Source organism: Ipomoea nil, unplaced genomic scaffold (genome assembly GCF_001879475.1).
Source record: "Ipomoea nil cultivar Tokyo-kokei standard unplaced genomic scaffold, Asagao_1.1 scaffold1576, whole genome shotgun sequence".
NCBI lineage: Eukaryota > Viridiplantae > Streptophyta > Magnoliopsida > Solanales > Convolvulaceae > Ipomoea > Ipomoea nil.
This window is the reverse complement of record NW_017618004.1, coordinates 4300967-4314764: the sequence shown is the minus strand read 5'-3', so window position 1 is coordinate 4314764 and position 13798 is coordinate 4300967. Positions and strand designations below refer to the sequence as shown.

At 33.6% G+C, this 13798-nt stretch overlaps 2 protein-coding genes across 5 annotated transcripts; both read right to left on the bottom strand.

Annotated features, from left to right (window-relative positions):
• Window positions 1–4133: 4133 nt before the first annotated feature.
• On the bottom strand, window positions 4134–5162 carry LOC109190220 (germin-like protein). Its single transcript, XM_019340673.1, has one exon. It carries the CDS (start codon window positions 5114–5116, stop codon window positions 4394–4396), a length of 723 nt encoding a protein of 240 aa, XP_019196218.1. The 5' UTR covers window positions 5117–5162; the 3' UTR covers window positions 4134–4393.
• Window positions 5163–7112: 1950 nt separating this feature from the next.
• LOC109190221 (neural Wiskott-Aldrich syndrome protein) lies at window positions 7113–9292 on the bottom strand. 4 transcript variants are annotated; one of them, XM_019340676.1, is made up of 3 exons: window positions 8427–9292; window positions 8213–8353; window positions 7113–7383 (listed from the first exon to the last, which is right to left on the bottom strand). In XM_019340676.1, exons 1-2 carry the CDS (start codon window positions 8892–8894, stop codon window positions 8330–8332), a joined length of 492 nt encoding a protein of 163 aa, XP_019196221.1. In that variant the 5' UTR covers window positions 8895–9292; the 3' UTR covers window positions 7113–7383; window positions 8213–8329. The 4 variants fall into 4 exon arrangements, with proteins under 4 accessions (XP_019196221.1, XP_019196222.1, XP_019196219.1 ...); XM_019340677.1 differs by having other exon boundaries at window positions 7113–7386; window positions 8215–8353; XM_019340674.1 differs by having other exon boundaries at window positions 8213–8283.
• Between the last annotated feature and the right edge of the window lie 4506 nt (window positions 9293–13798).

Genomic DNA, 13798 nt, shown 5'->3' with positions numbered 1-13798 from the left:
CTCTATTGATATTACCCAACCATATAATCCAATATCTCTCTAATTATTTAATGAACAATTAATTTATTTTCAAATCGATTATTAAATTATTGAATTTCTAATCAATTTATGAGTAATCGATAAATATATAAAAATAAACATTAATTTATATTTCAATTTAATCACTCAACTGTACTCATGAACCAATTCATGAAGAATTAATACATGTGTGACGATATTAATTTGGTTTACACCAAAAATAATTTAGTGAATAGAGACAAGAATAAAAGTGTGTAGAGCAAAATATGTATTGAATAGTAAAGTACAAGTACATGGATTGAGATCAGATGTCCATTTAGTATATATGCGAATAGTTATTTATACAAGCTATTTAACGGGCACAAATGTCTTACACATGTGTCGTTTGGGCAATTAGCCCTTGAGTCAATTGAAGCATGTGCTCTATCTCAAAGCTTATAGTTGGATTGCATATTAATGATTATATGCTCAACAGAGTCTCACACTAGATACAACGACCTTCGTTATGTGCCCTAAACTATCTCAAGCACTCTTAGCTAGCAGCTAGCTCGTTGTAGGTCATGCTAATATTCTAATTATCCCATAAATATGAGAATAAACACAAATGTTGGTGTGATATATGAAAAAATTGTATTTTTAAAATTTCAATTATTTAGCACTAAATAATGTAAACCCACCAGGACTATGTGGTCTAATGGTATCCGGTTGGACTTCCATTTGGAAGATTATAAGTTCGAGCCTTAGTGGAGGCGTTATTGGTTCTTTGTGTTTCAGTAGGTTGAGAAAGTATATAAACAGATACTACAATGAGAGCCAGTAACTTTCAAAAAATGTAAACCCACCTAAATAAGTGGTGTAAGAGTATTCATAATTAGAGTTTTAGGGGCCAATTAAACCCACCTAAATTAAACATGAGGTATAGTGAAAGACGGCAAATAAGACTGCATTATCGTACCATTATAAGCTTATAAAATTAAGGTTTTGGGTGTTGAGATTTGTTGTCCATTATGTCACTGCTTGGATGATGCTTTGTCATTTCCTATATAAAATAAAAACCCTAATTGACTTTGAAGGAATATTTTTTATATTCCTAAATTATTTCTCAATTTTTCAAACAATATTATGAGTCACATAAACCACCTCAAGGCATTTGTGGTGTTGTCTTTTGACAAAATGCACAAAGACAACACACTAAAGATAACGGTTCGGTGAAAATCGTTGTTTTTGACAAATGTGTTGCATCAAAGACAACGATTTTTTACAAAATTGTTGCTTTTTACACAAAATACAACACTTTTGTCAAAAACTGTTATTTTTGTACATTTTTTTTGTAGTGAGGTCTATGAATTGAAGGGGATAAATCTCAAATTCTCTAATAATTTCAAATTTTTCGGTACACTTATACATACAAAAGTTCTTTACCACCATCACAAAAGGTCTTAATTGGTCTTTTTCTAGCACTGTTCTCATATCAATAATGGAATTATATAAGTTTATTGTGCCTTGGCATTGATGCAGACACAAGTTTTTATTGAGTTTTCATTGTACCATATGATAGACCAAACATTGGATTTCACTTCTTGTTCATATTCACTTGTTTGGATCTAAACATAATATTCTATTTTTTATTTTAACAAATCTAGTTTTTATCTTTAAAATCCGTTTAATATTCAAAAAGATGTCTAAAATGTAGAACTCTTGTGATGTTTTCAAATTTTACTTTCTCCAATTTTTCATTACCTTAACAAAAAATTCCTAGTTAATAAATGCACCCGTTTGAAAACTCTAAAAAGGAAGCCATTTTATGGATTTTTTCCCATGTTTGAGTATTCAATGAAAATAAAGTCAAAGACAAATATTCATTCCAGTAAACAGAGAAAAGACTCAATTTGACGAAAAACATCTTCCTAATTTTTTAGTTGTCATTATCAAGATTTTTTATTTTCCCATCTCTCTCTCTCTCTCTCTCTCTCAACATGTTAATTTTCTAGAAACCATTTCTCAGAAAATATTTTTCAGGTTTCCAAACGAACCCGAATGTTATGAAAAAAAAAAAGAAAAAAAAAAAAGAATAAGGGTCAAATAGGCAATCGAACTACACACCAAAATACAATTAGGCCATTAAACTAAAAAAAAAAATGCAATTGCGTCTCTGAACAACACAAAATGATACAATTAAATCAAAAGTGACATGTTTACATGTTAGTTTGCTGACATGGAGGTATTTTATTAAAATAATAATTTTTTATTTTCTTTTAATAATTTTAAATAACAATTTAATTTAAAAAAAAAAAAAAACAAACAAACAAAACAAGAAGGGCTTCATCTCTAGGCCGCAAGAGACGAAGAACCAGTATTTGTCTCCGGCAGCTTAGAGACGAAGAGGTCCCTTCGTCTCTGGCCGGGAACGAAGAACTCTTCATCCCGGAAACGAAGAAGGTTCTTTATCTCCATGCTGGAGACGAAGCCCTATTTTTTTTTTGTTATTTAAAAAAATAAAATAAAAAATTATATTATTATTTTAATATTATAACCTCCATGTGAGCAAACTAACCGGTAAACAAGTCACTTTTGGTTCAATTACATCATTTTGTGTTGTCCAGGGACTCAATTACATATTTTTTAGTCCAATGACCTAATTACATTTTAGTGTGTAGTTCGATGACCTATTTGACCCTTATTACTAAAAAAAATTAAAGCTTAATAGTAGCAAATTATTGTAAGGATTGTAGTAAAAAAAAAAACACGGGATCAACTTTATTATTATAGAAAACTTTTAACAAGCATGGTTCATTTTATAATTATTACAAACTTGAAAGTTTAGTAATGATAAAATCCTAGCTTTGATTTCTCATGGAGAGTGTGGATATGTTGGGAGATGTTCTACCCTTAGTAATGGATATGTTGAATGCTACCCTTTTATATATGTGTGTGTGTGGTGGTTAATGGTTTAGATACGAACAATAAGTTCTTAGGTACGTAAAAAGTGATGACTGATCAAATATCTATTTATATATTTTGGTATATCAACGATTGAGCATTATTGAAAAATATGGAGAAAAATGGTGGTGTTAGTTTTAATTTAAAAATATTGCAAACTTAAAAATTTGAAATAATTATAAAATTGACCTTTTTTAAAAAATTAAAATCTTCAATCATGGATGAGTCATAATGGATGGTTCAAATCTCATCTTTTACAGGAAAGTTATTTTCATTTGAACGTACCCATATATATAAAATTTATTTAATTTATATATTTTGTTTGATAAGTCTTTTAACCCATAACTATGAAGAGTAATCATTTTTATGTCATGTAAGACCTTTTGGGAGAAGAGGAATCATGTTTATGTCATATAAGACCTTAAAGATGATAAATCACTTTCATGAATTTTAGGGTGCGTTTGGAACCTATAAAATAATTTCTGTAAATCACTTTTTCAGTGTCCAGGGGAAAAAATAAAAGTCAATGAAAAATAGGGGTTTGGTCAATGAAAAATAGAGTGCATTTTCTAGAAAATGACTTTTTGTTTGGGAAGTCATTTTCTGTTTGCAACAGTGGAGCAGCAAATCACTCCCGCCTCCACCCCCACATCCCCCCCCCCCCCCCACCACCACCACCACCACCATCATTGTATATTTTAAATATTTAAAATTAAAAATAATTATGCTCATTTTTTAGAAAATGAACTGATAAATTATATACGGATGCCTCTACGATTTCGTGCGTGTGTCTAGGGCTTCAGCTCCAGAATGAACCAAACATTGAAAAGGAAAATGATTAATTTTTCCAGAAGTCATTTTCCTACTTTCCAAACAAATCCTTAGAGTAATTACATTTTGTCGAATCAAACACTAAAAGATGAGAGACTTACAAATCTCATCCATAACCAAATTAAAGTCTCATTGTTGTAGGACCATATTTGAAAAATTCTTCCAATCATCTATTACTTAATTTATAAGATTTGAATGGTAGAGAACTAGCTAAGCTCCGTTTTCTTTGGATAATTATATTGTTGGTAAAGCTAGTCAATTTATACTCCAAAAGATCATTGGCTACTCACTGATGTGGAGCTTGGACTTTAGCTATACTCTGATCTTTTCCATAAGAAACTAAATTAAATATATAAATAAACAAATTTATTACTAGTATAGGCCATGCATGCACAATAATACAGTTGATGGAATTTTTAATTAATTGAATAATTCCACTCAGTAGATCAAACAAAATGGAAATGCATGGAACTAACATGTAAAACTGCGGGCAAGAATAACACCAGCCCAGAATTGAAACTCCATATTAATACACTACTGCATTATATTAATTCTTGACAGAAAATCAAAACAAAAACAAAGAAAATGGAGGATTGATCAGTGTCTAATTGGTGCCTCCAAGAACAGACTTAAGCTTTTTAATGGTAGCTTCGTCGAGGAAAGTGGTCCCGGCGATGGTCTTGGTGGAAAGATCGTTGGCAAACAGTGCGAAATCAAGGATTTGCAGCCCCGGGTTGGCGCTGCCGAAGCTCGCATAAGCCAGGGCGCTACCTTTCCCCGTGTTCACCTGAAAATGCAGGAGTCCCTGAGGGAAAACCATCACGTCGCCGGGGTACAGCGCCTTCTCGTACACCTTGTTGCCGGAGGAAATGAAGGCGGCCAGGATCGTGCCCTCCACGACGTTCAAGATCTCCGAGGCGCCGGGGTGGGTGTGCATGGGGATGACTCCGCCGGGGGCCAAGTCGAGGCGGGCAAGGGAGACTCCCAGCCCGTTCACTCCCGGGAACTGACCCACGAACGCCGGAGTAACGGCGGCGTTGATGATGTTGGTGGTGTTGCCGGGTTTTGCCAGGCCGGAGTAGACGAAGTCGGCGGCTGTGACTTTGGCGGTATTCTTGCACACGAAGCCTGACGGGGTGTCGCGGGCTCCAGGGCCGTTGGCCACGCAGAAGTCATTCACTGATGCATTTGCAGTGAAGACCGGAAAGGCCAAGAGGAAAAGGAAGAAGAAGATTCTCATCATCACCATTTTCTTTTTCTTTCTGCAATTATTTGGATGATATATATGATGAGTGTTTATGATACTTAGCTTGAATTCTGTGTGCATGGAATATATAATGGTTGGTATATATATATATATATATATATATAATGGTGGAAAAAGGTGTAATAGCCACTTGAATGTGGAGAGGAATAGTAACCACAGATTTGGCCTATCAACAATATATGCCTTTCTATGTAACCATTCATCATTTCATTACACAAACTAACACAGATAGACTTTTTGCACCCGTGACCAGATCATATCGTAGCTGTGCAGTGTTTTAATTTCTTCATTCCTCACACTCAAACACCCAACTCCACCTTAGTTGACCATACTATCAAATAATGTATATTCAGTATATAAATAATGTACTTTTTGTGTATTAAAAATGTACATTGTATTCAAAAAAAATATATTATTTGAGTACTAAAAGTACATTATTTGTATAATGTACATTCAATACACAAATAATGTACTTTGCCACTTTGTAAGTAGTCTAGCTGTGGGTTGGATCAAATTTGGTAATTAGTTTTATATTTGTCACTTCACTCTAGCTGTGGGTTGGATCAAATTTGGTAATTAATTTAATTTACCACTTTGTAAGTAGTCTAGCTGTGGGTTGGATCAAATTTGGTAATTAGTTTTATATTTGTCACTTCACTCTAGCTGTGGGTTGGATCAAATTTGGTAATTAATTTAATTTATACTTGATAGGGCGAGTTATTTTTTCTATGCATCTTGTTTTATACTTGTCACTTCACTAAACACGTTTGGTAATTAATTTAATTTATACACATTTACTCTACCTGAATGCACCTGTCTCTATTACAATGTAGTATCACTGAGGTTCAAACTAACAATCTTTCAAATGAAAGTCCAACCCGGATACCATTAGACCACATAGTCTTGGTAATAACTTTAGTTAGGAGGTCATGTTTTCAATTTTCAAACTCTCTTAGACATAACCAAGAAAATCCTAGCCACTCTGTTCCACAAATGTCCTACATTGCCCCAATCCATATTGGTTTTGTTAGAAGAAGTTAGAAGCTAAGTATCAAGTTTTGTATCCCGTTGCCGATGTGTATTTAAAACTTGACATTAACTACTACAAAAGTAAAAAGAAAATAAAACTAGTCTTTCTTTTATTATTAGTTATAACTTTTGACGTGTCAATTGATTCTGCCAGCCAGCCTCTAGCGATGCCATATATCAGTGTGGTGGCATCGTTTTCAGGTCTCGCCGTCCACCAACCCAGACTGTACTCTCACTCTTACACTTGATATGCTGTGGTCCAAATGCACATGGAAGGAGATTCGGGTGGAAGAGGAGAAAGGCCATAACAAGACAAGTTCGACAGCTATAAATGGTTCGCTACACAAATAATTAGCTGTCTTTGATTTAATGCATTGAAATGAATTTGTGGTGTAGGAGAATTGCCTTTTGGATAGGGCTTTTGTTCACACAATATTTTATTGCTTCATCTCATACTTAGAATATAACAAACTCCCTTACAACATTTTTTCTTAATGCGGAAATTTCTAAGCTTTGGTTTACAGGTCAAGAAATTCCATCAACATCACAATCACAATGTGGATAACAGCTATTGCCCGCGTTGTTTACTTTAATCCCCGATTTAAGTCAAGTCTCAAGACTCGAGAGAGAAAAGAGTGTATAGTTGTTAACCGATGAAGAAAAAAAGAAATCAAAACAGAATACGCGCTAACTTATACTATGGGCATAAGTTACAAGAGAGTACAATTGGGATTTACGAGAAAGCCCACAGTTACACTAAGACTAGTCTTGTGACACTAGCCAATAAAAGACCAAAATAAACAAGCCCAAGTTACCCATAGGCCATAGTTAACCAGCTCAAACTAAAAATGTCAATAAACAACTCCATTGAAAAATCAAACTGAAAATTTTTGTAGTTACCAAACCAACTGTCCAACTAACTCAGTTGGGTAATAAGGGTGCCAATACTAATGGTTCTTGCACATCTCAAGTTCCAGAAAAGACAATAGATCACTGCCTAAAAAAAAGTTATAAGGAAAGAAAATGATGACAGGCTGAAAACAATACAATGTATAATTGTTCATATCAGAAAGAAGGCTGGTGGCTGGTAAATGTTTTCTAGTTGTATTATGCACATGTATATACAGCAATGGCGATTACAACTCATGTCTCCAACAAAATTGAACTCGTTAATTGCCTACCCAACAAAATTGAACTCGTTAATTGCCTACCTAGACCCTATCTCTAAATGGAAAAAAAGGAAGTATAACGCATTTTGGTCCTCTACACCAAATCCAAGCCAGCTCCTTAAGTTCACCCACCTACATACAATACGAAAAACAATAACCATGAGCTTGCATGCCTAGAACATACTTAAAAATGATAGCAAGAAGCAATGGCAAGTAATTTAGATTCATGCTAAAGTAACCATGCCCCAAGTGATAATTTATTATGAACATTACTTCTCAGAATTGTATGCCTCAGTTTCCATGATGGGACATTACAACTAAACCCGTGCATTATTCTCTCTAAACAACGCAAGAAGATTAGTGTCGCAACTCGCAAGTAGACACTTTTTTTTAGTACTACTGATTCTGTTATAATGTAGTATCTGTTCGTAGCTACTTTCTCAACCTACTGAAGCACAAATAATCAATACCGCCCCATGGGGTTCAAACCCATGACCTCTCATTCGGGAGAGTCACTTCATGCCACTAGACCACAAATGCATATTATCTCAAAATGCTCTGGCAGAGGAAGCATTGTTGAAATAACAAGTTCTTTAGACATCCAACTAGGAAACAACTTATTATGGAATATGCAGCAATCTAGTAAACAGTTAACTTGTACAAGTGTACAACTCCATATATAGTTTTTCCTGCTTAAATCAATTGAAATTTTTCACCAGCAGTGATTTCTTTAGGCCTTTTGGAACAGTAACCAGAAAAATCTTGCATGGAAGACTCAGCAATGTTCAATCTTTATCCTATGAACTTTCCATATACGAGCAGCAAAATGAGTGCAGGGAAAATAGTAACAGATAAATGAAACATACACAGAGGATCACATTCAATATCTAAATCATTCACAGCCATACATGCTAGATATATTAATATTCACAAGTACATGTAATGCCAGTGAAGAATTACCAATTAACAAATGAGACCCGGCACGGGGACAACAGTACTCTGATCATTGCTTATGAATCCATTAATGTCCTGCTTGTTACCAAAAAGTCTTTAAAGACAGTCAATTAATAGAGCTCTAATCCAGTGTGACAAACACTGTCTGCAAAAGAATATGAACTGTGAAGCAAAACAATTTAAATAAAACATGAAGTGAGTGGGAAAAGAATGCTCACGTTTCCATTGGGGGATCCACTCCTCTCAGTCTTTAACAGCTGCGTTCTTTTGAGTGCCAAGAATGCAATCACAACCACCTGCAAGAACACGGCAATGCCTGCAAAACTCAATCCAATTTTCTTCCCCAAATTGAGTTTCGTTTGTTTTGGTGGGGGGTTTAACTTCCGATTAGATGACTGGTGGATTTGATCGTTGTTCTGCCTTCCAGTCTCGTGGTTCGGGGCCATCTTAGGAGGAAACGGAGCGAATTTCCTGGGTGGAGGAGGCGGCGGCGGTCGCAGAGATTGGTGATGCGGAGGAGGGGGTGAGAAGGGTGGCGGAGGGGGTGGAGGTGGAGGAGGAGGAGGAGGCGGCGGAGGCGAAACGAGCGGCGATTGCGGCGGGGGATTCACATCGTTCCGAGACTGCACGGCTATCGCAAAGAAACCTAACGTAAAGATGATTGAGGTCAACAATGGCGAATCCATATAACATCAACCTTGAAGCGAAATCAGGGCTGGGGTGGTACTCCCAATCCACCCCTCATCTGGGCCGGAATCCAAATAAACATGCACTAACAAGCTAGGGTTTGAAAAATCGCCAAGGTTACCAAATCAAATCGAATCCAATCCCCTCAGAGACTGTTCTTGATCAAACAACCAAAATGAAATGAAGAAAAACCGCTAATCTCCTCCAGAAATGAATGTAAGGTGAAGCACCCAAGAATCAATGCATCATGATAGCATTCATTCCTCGCGTGCGGATCTCCAAGGTGAGACTGAGTAAACGGGTCATTTTGGAATCCGAATGTATCATAAAAGTTTGAATCTTTTAACCTACTTCAGAAATGGCGTAAAGAAGATGGAGATTGAGAGAGTAAAAGAATTGAAATTGATTCACTAGTAGATGTTTATTTTAAAACAAATTTCCCTTTCAAAATTTAAATAAATTAACCAATAAATGTTGGTGACTTGGTTGTGCTACTTGGAAGATTGTGATAATTGCGCCAATCACATTATATGTCTAGTTAAGTAGATAGTGTGACTTTTCCAAATTAATTTAGTGATTAGTTAGTAATTAATTAGTGTACTTATGTTAAATGGTAAATTATAATATTATGAAATACTAATAAATGTTTATTTTTGGTAGGTTGAAGGTTTATTTGTAATAAACTGAATATTCTCTATTTTTAGTTAGTACGTTAAAAATAAATTTATAATATATTAAAAATTAAAATTTATTAGTATAATAAAAATCAATATTTAAATTAATGATCAACTTTATAACAATTGTTATTACATTAGTTTAGAATGTATTTGACATTTGTAAATCGTTTTATGTGTTGTAATTATGGGGCAATTTCTCAATTACACATATGTGTTTGGGTAATGGACATGGTTGCTGACATCATTTGGGTGAGCCTAATTTTATAGTCAAGACTAAAGAGTAAAGAGTGTATTAATCGATCAGGAGGCTATTAGAACTATATATTCTTGGTCCAATTATTGAAGAAGCTCAACAAGATTTATTCAAGTAAATTTATTAGTTTAACATGTTAGACAAGACTTTAGAATTCACTGAGAACTTAAATTTATTTGGAGTTCAAGTTTATACAAAGGGATAAGGGCATTCCCAATGGTAACTTTTGTAATGCCAAATCAACACATAACTACCGAGCAAACCATGCAGGAGTATAAATTTTGAGGTGTAGGCATAGTTGCAAGGCTTGACAAGATAGAAGAAAAAAAAAATGAAAATGTCTAAGTGATGATGTGTAAGACTTTTAGCCTACAAGTAGCCAGATTCAATGTGGACGCTCTAAGACAAGAAAAATGGGGAATCTCATAGTTAGATTGGCTCGATTTATTTCTTTATGTGCCTGAGACGGGTTCTTAAGGTTCATGATTTAGCCCGGAAAATATGGAAAACCTAGATTATTAAAAAAATGAAATATGAAAAAAAAAAATCATATTCCAAGATAGTCCACTAAAGTCTAAACTTCAAAAGAGGTATTAATCATTTTGATGTTTTTTCTCCCTCTCTTCATGGTGACTCACTCTAGACAGCTCATACTCCTAACTTTTCTTTTCTCGACACCATGTAATTATTTTCTCTTTGGATAGTTTTACACTGAGCCTTATTAGGCACTAGGTAGCCATTTTCTAAGTCATCCCCTCTACTAAGCCCGGATGAGTGAACGACTTTCACTCTAGATAGCTCTCATTCTAAATTCTTCTTCGTCCTTTTTAAACCTTATCAAGTATCGAATAGCCCTTTACTGCCACATTGGCCTATAAACAAGAGCACCAATAATATAACACTCAAGCAAAATTCTAACATCACTACAAAGACTAACTCAAAAATAGATATTTAATCCCAACTTAAGTATCACTACACAATCTTTTGGAAAATGGGTGTGAAAATGCATAATAACATACCCTCAACCCAATTAGTTAAAAGTCTTGACTTTAAAAATCTAACCAAATTCATTAGTCCAAAGAGGTTAGCTTAGACCTTAAAATCCACTTAGAAAATTAAATATGCCTAAATCTACAATCGTTATACCCTACACCACGGCGCACATAGCACTGTGCGCTGCGCGCCTCCCAAAACGACGTCATTTTGGGAGGCACGGTAGGAAGTTGCTGGGATTATGTGTATTTGTTCACACAGTTATGTGTATTTATTCATACAGTTATGTATATTGGTTCATACAGTTATGTACATTTTTTATACAATTGTCTACATTTTTTTTATACAATTATGTACATCCAAATCAGAAAATTTGTGTGTATTATGTTAATAGTTGATGTGTATTATGTTAAAAGTTTATGTTTATTATGTATTATGTTAGATTATGTGTATTATCTTTTAAAAAGAGTATGTATATTTTGTTATATAATTATGTACATTCATATATACAATTATGTGTATTATAGTATAACATTATGTACATTCTTGAACAGCGGGGTTTTTTTAAAGAAAAAACTACTACCATTCACTGGGGCGGGAAATTTCCAAAAAAAAAAATTAAAACGACGTCGTTTTGCATCTGGGCGCATAGTGTAACACGCGCCGTGGTGTAGGATATAAATTGCCCTAAATCTATTTGTAGTCTAAGTTTATAAAAATAAATAAATAAAATAAGACAAAGGGAAAATGAAAAATCTTGGATCCCAAGGTATGCCAAGAAAGTCCATTAAAAGAAGTCCTAATCATTTTGATTTATTTTTTTGTGTCCCTATCACTCTCACCAATAGCAACATTCCCCTCTCTTCCCATACTTCTTCCTTAATCATCTTGATCACTTCATTAGTGACTTTTATATGGGTAAGTGTGGAGTGGATTGAAGCAAATGTGGATCCACATCTAATTAGTTAAAGATGGATTTAAAAATTTCATCCACATTCAAGTCCACTATGGATGCTGATCCAATCAAATCCGATATGTTAATAACGAATTAGATGTAAATAAAATGATCAATTTTTAAGTTTAAGCAATAAAATATATTATAATACAAAAATTTTAACACTAAAAAATTAAAATCACAAATTCTCAAACATCTCATTTAAAAAATTAAATATCTAATTTTAAAATACAAACTAATCTAAATTACAAATCTTCATTCAGTTTCAAATCTTCAACGTAGTGTTGAACTTGTGATCATGACGCCGTGAAAAAGAACAAATATGATTTAAGAATGAAAAATGTGAAAACCCAAAAATGACAATTGAGGAAGACATACCTAAAACCCTATACTAAGTATAAAAAAAAAAAAAAAAAAGTTAAAATTTAAAATTGAATTAGAATGTCAGATTTTAGCTACACTCGCCGACACTCAACAATGAACTACTAGGCTTAGTGTGTGTGTGTGTGTGTATGGTGTATTAGTGGAGTGAATTGGATAGATATAGTGAATTTTGAGAAGTCACATCCACATCCAATCCACTAGTGGCGAATTTTCATTAAATAGATTAACATCCTATTCACTTTAAGTAGATGCGAATGGGATGTGAGCGGAATGGATTTTATGAATCGGAGTACATTCCACAAATCATTGCTCATCTCTACATGTAATTAACAATACAACAAAATCCCTATATATATATATATATATATATATATATATAATAAAAACAATACAACAAAATAGTATTCTGTAGAACATTTTTAGTTTGAGACTATTAATTTTTTTTTTTTAATTTTCTCATTCCATATTTTCACGAAGAAATCTTATATCTAACAATTTATTTATGTATTATTCTTATTATCTAACAAGTGAGTGTTTTCTCTTAATACTCCTACATTAAAAACTCCTTACCCCATACAATTATGAGTAGATCAATTAGTCAAAGATGGTTATGTCCAATTAAGCATGCAACTACAAGGTTACAATTAAAGACTATCCAAACTTCTAGACACGGTTGTTGAACGTGGTCATGTTCAAATGCGCATTGGAGATTATGTACACATAACACGTGAATAGAAGTTACATCATAATGGTAATTCTTATCATTTTACAATAAATTTAAAATTTTAAAAACTTTTACAAAATTATTATTATTATTTAAAAACAAAATCTTATTATTCTCCCAAACAAAATCTTATTCTTCTCGATAGAGGAAATGGTCACCAAGGTAATTATAAAAGGAACATGTCATGAATAAGATAAAGACTTTAATTTGTTATATTTGGTATAAACTACTTCTAGAGTTCAATAGTAAGTATGTGAATAAGACAAAAGGTGTCCCTATAAGGCAATGATAATTATATTTATACAAGAAAAAACATAATGACTCATTTAGTAACGTTATACATGACCCGAATATTTTCCGAGTGGAGTAAATGTCTGTAATAGTTGTAATGTTTATTAGTTGGCTCGTTTCTGCCATCCCACGTGTGAGCCTTTTTCTTGAGCCAACCAGGCCCTCCTAGGCCAACCCTAGGGGTAGTATCATTGGTCTAGAATTTGAATTTTTTGGGTCTAAAATTCTCAATCAATTTTTGAGTTTTGAAAGTTTGGGATTATTTATCAAAATAATATATAAGTAAATTTGTAGGGTAAAAGGTATGGTAATAATTAAAAATGTGCATGTGTAAAAAAAAAAAAAAAAAGACAAGAAATTACTGCAGAATAAGGATAAGATGATGGATACATGTAACCTCTTTGTAAGTCGGTCAAGATACTAATATTTAAAGATGTTTAGTTGAGATTTGAAAATGAGATTTTGTAAATAATGGTTGGACTTGTCTATATGAAGAGACAATGATTTTTCCAGATGTAGTGAATTAACGGCCATGATTGCGTACTTATCTTTGATTTGATTTTCTTGTTCTGAAATGGAACCAATACACAAGTCAGAGAGAGAGAGAGAGAGAGAGAGAGAGAGAG